Consider the following 14,311-nt stretch of genomic DNA (forward strand, 5'->3'; position numbering starts at 1 on the left):
AATGGTGATTTCCTTCGAGCTTAACCAAACGAAAATAAATGGTGGAGATCTCATTTCACTTAGCTGAAATATCATTTATACAGGGTTAAGTGTTTTAAGGATAAAATACATTGTAGGGTGTTACGGTAATTTAATCCCCTTACAGTGTAAATCATCTATATAGAGGATCATTGATCACATTAGGGTTATAACAATGGATAACTAATGACGTGTCTATATCGTGGAACATATAGAGCGTTCTATATACTGAGAGTGCAATTCTAAGTTCTATGCGTGGATTCAACGAAGAATTAATAAGTCAGTGAATTTAAGATATAAATTCTCGATCTACTTATTGGAAGCTCGGATATATAGACCCATGGTCCCCATACTAGTTGAGACCATACTGCTTGTAAGACTCAGTTAATTGATTTTGATTAATCAATTATAATTCTAAAGTTGGACTATGTCTACTTTGTGAATTTTCACTAAGCAAGGGCAAAATTGTAAAGAAAAGAGATTATAGGTTTATTTATTAATTAAGAGACTTTATAGGTTTTATCATTTATTTTTTCATTATTTTAATGCCAAATAATTCTAACCTAAACCTAGGTGGTTACCTATAAATAGATAGTGATGGCTCTCATTCACACTTGAACTTCTGTCAGATGAAAACTGAGCCTCTATCTTTTCTCTATAGGCCGAACCTCTTCCTTTCTCTTTTCTTCTCTAAATTTTCGAAATCCTTCAGTGAATGAGTGCGTGCCCACACACATCAAGTGGTATCTCAATCATAGTGTGTAAGACTGTGGAAAACCATCCAACAAGAAGGAGAATCAGCATCAAAGGAAGGAGAGAAAGAGATTCAGGTTTAGATATTGATAATGCTCTGCTACAGAAAGGAATCAAGGGCTAGATATCTGAACGGAAGGAGTCATTATATTCCGCTGCACCCAATGTAAGGTTTCCTAAACTTTATATGTGTTTATTTCATTGTTTTAGAATTCATATTATGATGTTAATGAAACATACTTGTTAGTAAATCTAGATCCTGGTAAAATATTTCCAACATTTATTAGTATATTTAACTACAACACAAAATTACTTTTTGTGCCAAATATAGCACAATTTTTGAAAGATGGTCTAAAGGTTGAGATATTTTAGGGGCCAAGATGCAAAATGGCCCTGAATCTAACAATTAAGTTAATAAATGTCCCTTTTTTTAAAAAAATTAACAAAATGTCCTTTTAGTTAAAAATTTAATGATAAAATTACAATTATAACCTTGAATAATTAAGTGTTTGGTATAATTATTTTGTACAATAGTATATCATTTTTATGTGTAATAATATATTAAAAAAAACTGAAAGGTAGTATATATATATTTTTTGAAATAACTGAAAGGTAGCATATTAGTTTGAGATTGTAGTATATTATTTTAATGTGCTATGGTATATAATGAACGAAAGACGGAAATTAAAAAATATAGAATATTAGTTTAAGTTTGAGGTATACTTATATTTCACTAGGAAATATTGTCTTTATGTTCATTAGTATATCATGAAGGAAAGAAAAAGAAAAAAAAAACATGTGGAATATTAAATTAAGTTTTTAGTATATATATATATTTTCCACTATATTTGTGGTATATTAATTTTTTACTATAGTATTTATGCTTATGATTGCAGAATATAGTTTTTATATGCTATTATATATCGTGGAAAAAAATCATTTAATAGTATATTAGTTTAAGTTTATGGTATATTTATATTGGTCTAAGGTATATCGTTTGTATGTGATATGTATATCGTGAAGGATATAAAGAAAAAAAAAACTATTAAATATTAATTTAAGTATGAGGTATAGTTATATTTGACTGAGGTATATTGATTTTATGTTCATTGGTATTTCATGAAGGAAAGAACAAGAAAAAAAACTTGTGGAATATTAAATTAAGTTTTTTGTATAATTTTTTTTTCACTATGTTGGTGGTATATTAATTTTTGACTATAGTATATCTGCTTATGATTGTGATATATAGTTTTTGTATGCTACTGTATATTGTGGAAAACAATTCATTTAATAGTATATTAGTTTAAGTTTGTGATATATGTATATTGGTTTAAGGTATATTGTTTGTATATCATACGATATATTAATAAAAAATTAATTATATGGTTAAATAACATATTAGACAACAACAACAGTAGCAAAATCTAAAAGAATAAAATATATATTTTTTATATAATGAAAAAATAATTGACAAAAATTCAGTAGAGAGGTTTTGATTTATTGTTTTTTATAATTTCTATTAAAGGAATAAAACATATAATACCTTTTATATAATGAAGGGTATTTTAAGTATTAAAAAGTAAAAAAGGACATTTGCTTTATTATTTTAAAAAGGGAAATTTAATTTTATATACTTAAAAAATTAAAAAAATTTATTATTAAACCAAAACCTTTCACAATAAAAAAACTATGACATTTTTTTCAAAACTCCAAAAATACCCCCCTCACAATTCAAACCCATTCTCTCTCTTTCCCTCAAACTCTCTCTGCATCATCTCTCTCTCTCTCTCTCTCCCCTTCTCTCTCTCTCTCTCTCTCTCTCTCTCTCTCTCTCTCTCTCTCTATCTCGCATCCCACAACCGGCCACCCTCACCACCACCTCCGACCTCCGACCCTCACCACCACCTCCGACCACCCGCACCAACACCCTCGACCCAGCCCCCCTCTCTCGGACCACCCAAACTTCGCACCCCCTCAGCCCCACTCTCTTTTCCTCTCTCAGAAATCGCAAAAAAAAAAAATAAAACATACAGGTCCGATGGTCGGACCATGGGGTCCGATTGGTTGGACCCCATCGGACCCCATGGTCCGACCATCGGACCTAGGGGATTTTGTTTTTTTCGATTTCAAAGAGAGGAAGAGAGAGTGGGGTCCGATGGTCGGACCATAGGGTCCGATGGGTTCGATTGGTCATACCCCATGGTCCGACCATCGGACCTGGGGGAATTTTTTTTTTTTTTTGCGATTTCACACAGAGGAAGAGAGAGTGTGGCTGAGGGGATGCGACATTTGGGTGGTCCGAGAGAGTGGGGCTGGGTCGAGGGTGTTGGTGCGGGTGGTCAGAGGTGGTGGTGAGGGTTGGAGGTCGGAGGTGGTGGTGAGGGTGGGCGGTTGTGGGATGCGAGATAGAGAGAGAGAGAGAGAGAGATGATGCACAGAGAGTTTGAGGGAAGGAGAGAGAATGGGTTTGAATTGTGAGGGGGGTATTTTTGGGTTTTTTTTTAAAAAAAGTCATAGTTTTTTTAGTTTAAAAGATTTTGGTTTAATAATAAATTTTTTTAATTTTTTAAGTATATAAAATCAAATTTCTCTTTTAAAAAAAGGACATTAACTATCTATAGAGTTAGAAATAGGACCATTTACTTACATTTCTCATATTTTAGCTCCACATTTATTTTAGCTCAATCCTTAACTAAATGTAGGGAAGGAAGACATATGTAAGCTAAAAAATATTTTAATTAATTTTTTTTATTTCTTTCTCCAAATTAAATATTATAATATTCTTTTTTTATCAGTATTTTATTATTATTTTAATCAATAAAGTATTTAAAGATATAATATTTAGATGATATAAAATAAATTATAAAGAAAAGCTGGTATTATATAAAAATGTTAGATAAAATAAAAAAAAACAATGAACTTTTGATAAAATATTTTGAAGAATAGAATAGAGCAATTTTAATATGATCAAAATTTGACATAAATCATCATTTAGCTATCATTTAAGCTAATAGGTAAAGTTGTGAGATTAATCTTACAACCAAAGATTCCAAATTCGAAATACAAGAAAAATTAATCACATGGACAGAAATAATACAATTAGAAAAAAAAAAATTACATATTAAAATGTGAATAAGAAAACCACATGGCCGATGCTCAATCAATAGTCAATACCATTGCCTGATTTTTATTTGAAACATAGAAAATAAGACCCTAAATTAGAAGGCATAGATACATGAAATAAAATAGTATATTAAAACAATGTATGTCATTAAAATTCAGTACCTATTTCACTTCACAGTACTTTTCTTGGAGAAAAGAACTCAGGGACAATCTTACATATATACACCTGTTATTTCTGCCTGGTAAAGAGAACAAGTACTCCAAATCCTACTATGATTGCAACTTTTATGGCCTGTTAAGAAAACATTGAACAGGAAAACTGGTATTAGCACCGTTTTATTTGACAAGTCATAACAATGATAAACCTTCATGAAGACATTTAATAACATAAAACTATATGGTACTTAGGAGAAGATATAACCTGTCCAACTGGTCCACCAGAAGATTTAACCTCCTCACTATTAGCCTTTAATTCTCTCACTTTGTGACTTTTCTTGCTTCTGTCCACCTCCTTAACAATGCCACCATCTTCTTTAGGCTGAAATGATGAGAAAAATTAATTAAAATACATTCATTAAAGCCAAAAAAAAATGCCTTGAAAACAATATTACCTTGTCTTGTGTTGAGAAGTTCGTCTTCTCTTTGTGAACTTCTGGCTTAATACTATAACCTCCCCTTAAATCCATCAACTTCTGACCACCTGTTGTTACACAGAATCGTCTTAGTTGATCCGGGAATATCCATAAATCAGAGCCCTTAAAAGAATCACCCATGATATCTTCATACTCAGCTACTGATGTCAAATCATGAGTAGAGCTTTGTGAATGTTCTAAAGAAACATCAGCTTCACTGTTCTCACCAACTGAAGCACCACTAGAATTTTGGTTGTCACCATCATTTTGACTTTTGGGCCTAACTGAATTCGATGTTCTTATCAAATCTACATGAGGTACCTCTTCCTTTAAGTCTACTTTATGTACTAGTTTTAATATACCATTAGGACCGACTTTCGTACCTTTCACTGTACTCAACTTCTCCAACTTCTCTGAAGTACCCTGAACAGTTTTCATGTTCACCGCTGTCTTTCTTTCCTTGAGCTCCAATCCAATCTTATTCTCTTGTAGTTTTTCCTGTTGTGATTTGATTTGAGGCTTCATATCCTAATGTAGTTTAACAATTGTGAATCATCATAAGGTGTTAATCAGCTCAGCTCAACTTAGCACATAATAGATTATATACCTGATCTACATTAGTTTCAAAGGCACTTATCATTTTCTTGACACTAGGAATCCTCTCCAAAGATCCTCGTCTCCCACGAGAAGAATTCGATTCTGAACTTTTCATAGCTCTTGTAGGAGTCTTGGAAGAAAATGATTGAGCCTCAACTTTCTCATTTGACTCCCTATGATCGATTCTTCTTAGATGAACATCAACTCTTTGGGTTGAATCAATGGCTGATGAAGTCTCTTTGTTTTTATCTGCATCATTCTAAAACAGTTTCATAACCATTAAAAAGAATCCAAGAGTGTAATGCAAAAACTAACTTTTTGTTCTGAATTCATGTTATTCTGATTCTTTTACTACATTGAACAATATCGAACCTGATGAGATCATATGCCAAACAGGTGAAGCAACTTGACTACTGTCATTAGTAGCAACTGCAACACTACTACTAGTTCTGCAATCGAGAGGTTCTCCACGTTTCTTTTTCAATGCAGATTCTCTCTACAATAAAAATGAAAACATATGCTAATTACTGAGACTGAGACTGCACATTTACACAATATCTTCATTTTAATACTAAGAAATGAAAAATGGAACAGACTTATTTGAGAAATACCATCATTCGGATTCTGTTCCGCTCGTCTTCATTGAGTACAAACTGCAGCCTCATGTGAACATGCCCACCTCCTTTTAGAGGGAAAAAATCATCCCAAAGACCTTTTTCAACTATGGACTTGGTTTCAACACCTGCTTAAGGCATAAATAGATTACAATATTAGTTCAAAAACTTTGATAAATATGTTTGTATGGAGCACATTTTGATAAACCTGCTTGTGATATCTCATTGCCCTCAGCATTCTGAAGAACAACAGTCAAATTGTCACGGAGAGTTGTCAATGGGCTGTAGAAATGAACAGAAGCTGTGTATCATTACCAAAGCTTAAAACTTTAAATAAAGAAGAATCAAGTGTAGCCTTTTGGATTGAATTTGAGCACTTATTATTACAAGGAAAATTCTCCTTTGTCCCAAGTTTGGTATTCTCTCTTCCCCATTGAAACTGCATTTACAATGACAGCTTAGTTTAAATTAACAAATTTAAGGAAAAGAAAATTGGTTTAAAGAAGAGACAATTCCCTTACTTTTTATTGATATTGATGAAGAAGGTGATGAAACTGGAAGGTCCACAAATTCCAAAACTTTGATGAATTTACATCACATGAAAGGAGTCAGTATAGCTGTAATTTGCCATGTTAGAACTACAAAATTCAAGTCATGGAAGTAAATTAGTACCTGAAACTAAGATAATTCCTGGCATAGCAAAGACAATTGGTGCTCCAAAAGATGTTAAAAAGAGAAAACAAGAGCAGGGTTATGTACTAAGTAGTGTAAAAAAGAATTGCTTCTCTGATTTTAGCTTGAAATTTTGGCTTATGGGTGTGTTGTCTCTTCTTTTGCAAAATAATGGATCATCAAAGAAAGAGGTGCAAAAAATAGGATATTGGTTGAAAAGTGTGGATGTGGTTTGGGAAGAGAGATGGTGGGGTCCATAAAATTTCCAAAAATATATTTTACACCTCACAAAAGCTATGAAGACATTTCTCAAATTTTGTCTTACTGGTCTGAAATTTCTTCATATTTGACATGTTTGTAACTTAAAACTCTTCCACCAACTTTGAATTAATAAATTAAGTAAATTCAGTTTCACTAAAAATGGAGAGAGATCACATTATGAACAATTTGATGTACTAATATACCGAGATTTCTCACTTGAACCGGAAAATGTTAAAAAAATAATTGTCATATAGTAAACCAACTTAACTAACTTTCTTGATTCTTAGTCAACATATATGATAATTGTATTTGACCATAGGAGTACCCTTTCTGCCAAACTAGATTTCTTTTTTTTTTTCATGGTTAATTTATCTTTTAATACCATGTCATTCATGATTTTCTCATTATGAAGGTCGTGGTCACTGCAACCAAGCCAACTTAATTGAGCCATGTCTTGCCTATTTTGGCATGTTCATAACCAGGGTTTTCAAGAAGAATCAGAACTCTCTCATTTTCAAATTGGACACTAAAAAAACCATCTTGAAACAGCAGGGCACAGAAATACGGCCCCCCATCTCTAGTAATTCTCTACAAGAAAATTTTCTCAACAAAGAAAAAAAAAATACTAACTACAGTTTCGGTATAGTCTTTGCACGAATAAACTGTTTAAGTACAGCCTTATCTTCATCAATTCGTTTCTTCTCTACAGGATCTTTTGGTTTAAGTTTCCTTTTCTCTTCCAGCATCCATATGAAAAGCTCACGTTGCTGATCTTCGGGAATTGGTTCTCGAACCATCAAAGGTTTCATGGCTGGTGGAGGGAATGTTGCTGTGTCATAATCATAAGTGGGCCAATTAATAGAATAGGGATCTTCCTCTTCTGCTTTAACTTCCTCTTCAGTTGTAACTACCTCTTCTGCTTTGGTTTCTTTAGCAGCTTTTTCCGAAGCTTTGTTCTTGTTCACTACGCTGGCATCTCTCTTTCTAGGACTTGCAAAAATGTAAGCTGCAAGAAATAAAAACACAACTCAGCGTCCACAACATGTGTCCTATTCTTGATTTCAAATTACAACAAACTGAATGGTCACCACCTTCAATATCAAATTCTACTCCAAACAAGTAAACTCAGCTAGCTTTTTAATGCATCAAAATATGAGAAGGGTGCAGTGATGATTGACCTCAAATGGCAGACTTATGGACCCAATTATCCTATCTTGGTCAGAAGAGGTCTATCATTTTAAATGATGCAGAAAAAAGTATGCTCACTGTTCACACACTGTACTAACTAGCAAACAGGGCTAATAATGCTAAGGACTAATCACAAATTAGTATCAATTCACAACAACAATAATAAAAACGACAGAATGCGTAAAAGTTGTTTGTTGCCTTCATCATATATCTTCTCAAGCATCATCAATATAATCAAAGTGGCAAACTACCTAGTAATCAGATTTTCCTGTAATTGCAAATGAACCTCTACATGTTTCACAACAACCAGGTCTCTATAAGATGATTACTGCTATGTATCAGACCAAACAAACCATGATTACACAGTACTACCGTCAAAAAAAGCCCCTTCTAATTTTATAACAACAGCTTCATCTCTTATAAAACAACACATATCATTTGATAGTTTATAACTTCAGACACCACCGTAGACTCCATAACCAAAACCCATAAAACAAATCATTCGAATGAAGCTACAGCTAAGACACATTTCAAAAAACGAAAATAATAATAAAAACATTAACAAGCAATCAAAGTAAAACATTGAAAGTTCACAAATTGAAGTTATAACTTATAACACAAAGCTTTCAATGAGGTAAGTAAAAGAATAAAAAGTTGGAAGCTTACCTCCAAGAGCAAGATTAGAGATCAAAAGTACTCGCCAAACGAGCTTGTATCGCCTGATAAGCGATTCCGTTGGAGGTGAAGGTGGTGATGATGAGGGCTCCGCCATTTGAGATTGATTATGAATGAAGGAGTAAGTCTGTTGCTGGGGTTTTTCTCTCTAATTCTGGGTAAGGAAGGGAATGAGTGGAAAAGCAAGTTAATGTTGAGAAGCTTTGCCCAACAAGTTGGTGGGATCACTCTCACTTTTTCGTGTCCGAACTCTTCTCTCTTTACTCAACTCTGATTCTTCGCTTCATTACATTTCCTTCAAAATTTTGCAGTGTTAGGTTATTAGTTGAAAAATCAGAAGGCTGTAATTGTCTAAACGACGCCGTTTGTGTGCGCCTATATTTGTACAGAAAACGACATTTCGTATTTAGTTTGTAGTCGTCGTTTTACTGTGTAGGTTTGTAATTGTCGTATTGAATTTGATCAGTTGGTCCCAAGCCAAATGTAAAAAAAATAAAAATAAATAATAATTGGCAGCGAAAACCCTCCAAAACTTTTATTTGCTTAGCAATTAGCTCTCCATTCTTTATTTTTAGTGACAAAATCTATCAATCTAAAGTTTGTTGGCAAATCCAAAGTGCAGTTCATAAAAGTAGCTTGAGATGGTGCTGGTCGTCCATTGGAATAAAAAAAAATATAATTTTTGGGCGGTTAAACTTTTTTAATTATCATTTCATATGCACTTAACTTTTCAGGCTCAAATTTTGACAGTAAAGCTTTCCAAATTACTAAACTGTTAACAAATTTATTCCAGGACGTTTTCTCACCTACCTAGCATCCAGGTTGACGCCAGATGTCAACTTGGGTGCTGGGATGTCAACATGGGCACTGGGTCTTAAATAATCTTCAGTAAAATAGTCATAACTCACTTAATGTTGATTTAATTGACGCGATTCAACTTGCATTTCAAAGATATTTTAATTCTCTATCAAATTATGTCTCACACTTCAATCGAAATTCTGAGGCTATTAAGTCCAAATTTTACTCCCAATAGAGTTACAAAAATAAGCCACAGCATGCCCAGAGTGGGTCCCGCCCTTGCGATTCGAACTCCGAAAATTGACAATCAACTTCAGAAGTTAATGTTCACCATTAGATCATCATCTACGGTCAAAAATAGCCAACTTGTATTTTTTAATTATTTTATTTCTATTTTTAAGGGCCTCCTTCACTTATTAAAGGAGGGCTCCCTTAGCTCATTTTTCAGATTCAGAAAATTATCCACAAGGTTAGAGCATCTCTCTCTAGAAACCAGAGTTGAAATACTTAGCCTTTTTCTGTAGTTACCATCACTTGAGAAGTAAAAACTCGAAGTAGACGTAGTTCCATTACTATCGGGATATTGTTGGGTTTTATGCCCTATATAAAACTCTTTACAATCTGATTAGTTATCAACATAAGAAATTTGAAGTGATTGATGTTTGCATGAATTTTACATGCTAATGGTTTAATATGTTTAATATGTTTGTTACATTCATACACACAAAATCAGTTAAATCCAGATCATATGTTTATTCACTATTACAGTATCGTCAACACAGTGGAATATGATTGTGATCATATGAATCAAAAGTTTTGGTCCCTGTTTCATCAGTGTTATTGGATTTACACTAATGTGATAATCAGCGATGATGTGTACTTACACTTGGAGTAAGTGTTATGTTCTTTCCAGGACATTAGTAAAGTATACTAGTTTCGAATGTATGGAGTATACATTGGACTGGACCGATATTGCAACTAAGTTAAGATATTACAAACTTACCGTTATACATATCTTTCCAAGTCAATATCAGTAGTTGATCTTAAGATTAAAAGAATCTAAATCCTGATATGCTTAGGCTCAACTCAGGAGTGCTATTCATGTTCTTTGATTTATTAGTTAAGCCTACTTTTGGGTCAGGGTGATACGTATATTTTGGGAACATGATAGTATGATTGAGTGGGAGTCTTTTGAACATAAATATGGAATCTATAGCTTCTACTGGTGTATAGAAGTCAAGTGATGATTCCCTTCGAGCTTAGCAAATAGAAGTAAATGGATGAGCTCTTGTTTAACTGACTAATCATTAGATCACTAAACACCATTTACAGGTAGCTAAGTGTTTTAAGGGGCAAAATACATTGAGGGGTGAGAACGGTAAAGAAATCCCATCTCGATGTAGATCATCTATATAGAGGATCTTTAAATCACAATAAGATTATAACAATGGTTAAATGAGATAGTATATTGATATCGTGGAACATACAATATGCTCTATATAAGTCTGAGAGTGCAATTCTAAGTTCTAAGAGTGGATTCAACGAAGAATTAATAAGTAGAAATTTACTTGGTAAATTTGGTTCACTTATTGGAAGCTCAGCATATAGATCCATGGTCCCCATTCTAGTTGAGAACATTCTGCTTGTAAGACTCATTAATTGATTCGTGATTGATCAATTATAATTCTAAAGTTAGACTATGTCTAATTTTATGAATTTTCACTAAGCAGGGGTGAAATTGTAAAGAAAAGAGTTTCTAGGTTTATTTATTTATTAATGGACTTTTTATGTCTAATTAATAATTAAATTAAATGACAATATTATTTAATAATCTATTTTAGTTATTAAATAATTAGTTTTGGCATTTAAAAGGTTAGAATTGGAAAATTGGCGTTTTTGAGAAAATAGAGATAAAATTTGATAAAATTGCAAAATTAAGTGAGGCCCATTACTACACCATGGCCGGCCACTTAATGTGCTTTTTCAAATTAATATTTTCATTATTTTAATGCCAAATAATTCCTAACCTAAACCTAGTAGTTGCCTATAAATAGAAAGTGATGGCTCAGTCTCACAACACATGCTTTGATAAGTTTTCACAAGCCTTTCTGACAGAAATTTCTCTCTTCAGAAAAACTGAGCCTTCCCCACTTTCTATACCTGGCCGAAATCTTCTTTCTCTTTTCTCCTTCATCAATTTCGTGACCCTAGTGAAAGAGTAAGTGCCCACACACAGCAAGCAGTAACTCAATCATAGATTGGAAGACTATGAAGGATCAAACTTGAAGAAGAAGGACATTCTGGCTCAGATCTTGATTATACTCTGCTACAGAAAGGATACAAGGGTTAGAGATCTGAGTGGAAGGATACATTAATTCTGCTGCATCAATGTAAGGTTTTCTTAACTTTATATGTGTTTAATATATCGTTTTAGAAAGTTCATATTTAGGGTTTTAAATAACATACTTGTGAGTACATCTAAGTGTTGGTATTATATTTATCCAGGATCTTAGATCTACTTACAAGTATGTTGATTTAACAACCTAATATTGAACTTCTAAAACGATGAACTAAGCACATAAAAGTTAAGAATAACTTACAGTGATTGCAGCGGAATTAATGTCTCCTTCCACTCAGATCTCTAACCCTTGATTCCTGTCTGTAGCAGAGTATAATCAAGATCTGAGCCCGAAAGTTCTTCAGTTGGATGTGATCCTTCACAGTCTTCCAAACTATAATGAGGTACTGAGTGATGTGTGTGGGCACTTCTCTCTCACTAGGAATTTCGAAATTTCTCTCTTGTTTTCTCTCTTGATTTCGTGTGACACACAATGCAAAGCAAAGTTTTCTCATGCACAAGAAGAGTAGAGAGGGGGCGGCTATAAATAGGAAAAGGGAAGAGCACAACTTTCCAAATAAACAGTTTCCTCTTTTACTGTGTAATTGAATAACTGCCTTATTTAGTGTGATTCACCACTTTCCTATTTAGGCTAGGCTTTGATTAGCAATTATATGGCAAATTAAATTGAAAATAATAATTGGGAAACATACAATCATGTGGCCGGCCATGGTGTGAATGGGCCTCACATGGATTTTGCAGTTTCCTCAATTTTAAAGAAGAAGGACATTCGGGCTCAGATCTTGATTATACTCTGCTACAGAAAGGATTCAAGGGTTAGAGATCTGAGTGGAAGGAGACATTAATTCCGCTGCATCAATGTAAGGTTTTCTTAACTTTATATGTGTTTAATTTATCGTTTTAGAAAGTTCATATTTAGGGTGTTTAAACAACATACTTGTGAGTAGATCTAAGATCCTGGTAAAATAATTTCCAACAACTGGCCTCAGAGCCATGGTAATTGATTTACTTGCATGAAATTTGGACTTTAAAACGATTGTTTGTTTGTTTTTGGATGGTATCATGTTGTATTGAGTGTTATTTGATGATTGATTGATGTTTGTAAATTTTCGTGAAAAATAATTGCGATTTTGTTTCTGGAATTATTTTTATTGGATAGTATGGAAAATATTAAGCAAGTTAGCCTTTTACAGAACTCAATTTCGATTTTATTTGAATTAGTTATGAATTTTTGAAGATTTGAAAAAAACGGGGATGTGCTGAAATTTTCCTGCGATCGCAAAACTGTCCGTACAGTTCACAATTTTTTCGTTTTTCTTCGATTTTTCATGATTTTTCATAGAATTAACTTCCGATTTTTTGTATAGTTTTGTATATATACTATTTCTATTCCTAATTCAATTCTAATTATCATTTTGAATTAATTTAATATTTTTTAAATTTAATTCAAGATATTAGTGTAATTTGAATTTGAATAGAATTAGTATCTATCTTCTTGCTTAAAAATCTATCTTATTTTTAAATTTGATTATATCTTATCTTATTTTTAAATTTAAGGTCAGATTTTATATATATATTTTTTTTTAAATTAATTTTTTTTTAGATATTTTGACCTTATTTAAATTTAAAATAAGATATTTATAATCATGTAATTTTAAATAGATGTAAGATATTTTGCTAGCTTTTAAATTTTGTTATTTTATTTATTTAAATTAAATTTAAAATCTGAAAAGATATTTCATTTATCTTTTCTAATTTTTATTTTTAAAATAACATTTAATTTTTAAAAGTAGTTAGCAAATTTTTGAAATGATATTTAGGTTGGTTGAAACCTAATTTTTCAAAATTGTAGGTTTAATTTTAAATATTTTTTTTAAAGTAATTTCGAAATTAATATTTTTTTTATTTTTCGAAAATTAATTTTTTTTTATTTATTTAATTATTTATTTTTCGAAATTATTTATTTAAAATTAAATAAATCCTACTTCCAACTATCCAGCTAACCTTGTTGCAGGAGTATGTGGTTTTAGTTGTGTGTAAGTTTTCATAACCTATTATTACTTGATTGCAAATAGCCATGGTTACTTTTTGCCAGATCTAATGATCTGATGGCTCCTTTGGTCAAGTTAATAATTTGTAACAGGTAAATTTTACAATCTTCTTTCATCTGTGTATGAACTAGCAACATGATAGGATCCATCCAAAGTGTGCCTATGTGAGCCTATATGTTTATTTTGTTTTAATATAGATACATATAGGTTGTTGCTAAATAAAATGTCACACCATGATAGATTTTATTTAGGTCCATTTAGTTATTGGACCTATTCAATTAATAACAGTTATTTATTTTAAGGTTAAATTCCTCTCTTTTGGGCCTTGTGTGAGAGTTGGGAGCCATAGAAGTGGGTACGACATACTGAACCCAACACCCCCTCACATGAACTACCCCAATTGTGAAGGCCCATTTGCCTGATTTGAATAACTGTACTAGGTTAATTATATTAGTTTGACCTAATAAAATTGAATTAGCAACATAATTAACTTTTAAAATATATGAAATTTATTTTCATTTCAATATTTTAAAGTTAATTTTAAGAAAAACACTTTTAGTTTAGATATTA

The 14,311-nt window shown here is 32.1% G+C and overlaps 2 protein-coding genes across 6 annotated transcripts; both read right to left on the reverse strand.

Annotated features, from left to right (window-relative positions):
• Nucleotides 1-3,744: 3,744 nt before the first annotated feature.
• On the reverse strand, nt 3,745-6,727 carry LOC115707077 (uncharacterized). Of its 5 annotated transcripts, XR_009684666.1 has the most exons (12): nt 6,410-6,727; nt 6,259-6,315; nt 6,125-6,176; nt 5,946-6,019; nt 5,735-5,865; nt 5,496-5,619; nt 5,134-5,372; nt 4,910-5,054; nt 4,506-4,594; nt 4,316-4,432; nt 4,057-4,186; nt 3,745-3,951 (listed from the first exon to the last, which is right to left on the reverse strand). XR_009684666.1 is itself a non-coding variant. In XM_030634914.2 (11 exons), the coding sequence occupies exons 1-11, from the start codon at nt 6,432-6,434 to the stop codon at nt 4,124-4,126; spliced, it is 1,116 nt and encodes a 371-aa protein (XP_030490774.2). In that variant the 5' UTR covers nt 6,435-6,726; the 3' UTR covers nt 3,745-4,123. The 5 variants fall into 5 exon arrangements, 3 of the variants coding, with proteins under 3 accessions (XP_030490774.2, XP_030490773.2, XP_030490772.2); XR_004009688.2 differs by having other exon boundaries at nt 4,506-5,054; nt 6,410-6,717; XM_030634914.2 differs by having other exon boundaries at nt 3,745-4,186; nt 6,410-6,726.
• Nucleotides 6,728-7,154: 427 nt separating this feature from the next.
• LOC115707078 (uncharacterized) lies at nt 7,155-8,842 on the reverse strand. The gene is made up of 2 exons (XM_030634916.2): nt 8,525-8,842; nt 7,155-7,676 (listed from the first exon to the last, which is right to left on the reverse strand). Exons 1-2 carry the CDS (start codon nt 8,628-8,630, stop codon nt 7,300-7,302), a joined length of 483 nt encoding a protein of 160 aa, XP_030490776.1. The 5' UTR covers nt 8,631-8,842; the 3' UTR covers nt 7,155-7,299.
• Nucleotides 8,843-14,311: the final 5,469 nt, after the last annotated feature.

This window comes from Cannabis sativa, chromosome 1 (assembly GCF_029168945.1).
Source record: "Cannabis sativa cultivar Pink pepper isolate KNU-18-1 chromosome 1, ASM2916894v1, whole genome shotgun sequence".
In the NCBI taxonomy this organism is placed as follows: Eukaryota; Viridiplantae; Streptophyta; class Magnoliopsida; order Rosales; family Cannabaceae; genus Cannabis; species Cannabis sativa.

Bases quoted from the DNA above. Each gene is read 5' to 3' on its own strand.
- LOC115707077 (XM_030634912.2), bottom strand. From the start codon at position 6,434: ATGCCAGGAATTATCTTAGTTTCAG. The intron at 5,373-5,495 runs GTTCGATATTGT...AGAATGATGCAG, and splicing joins TTGGCATATGATCTCATCAG to ATAAAAACAAAGAGACTTCA. The intron at 5,055-5,133 runs GTATATAATCTA...AAACTACATTAG, and splicing joins TTGAAACTAATGTAGATCAG to GATATGAAGCCTCAAATCAA.
- LOC115707078 (XM_030634916.2), bottom strand. From the start codon at position 8,630: ATGGCGGAGCCCTCATCATCACCACCTTCACCTCCAACGGAATCGCTT. The intron at 7,677-8,524 runs GTAAGCTTCCAA...TATTTCTTGCAG, and splicing joins CTCTAATCTTGCTCTTGGAG to CTTACATTTTTGCAAGTCCT.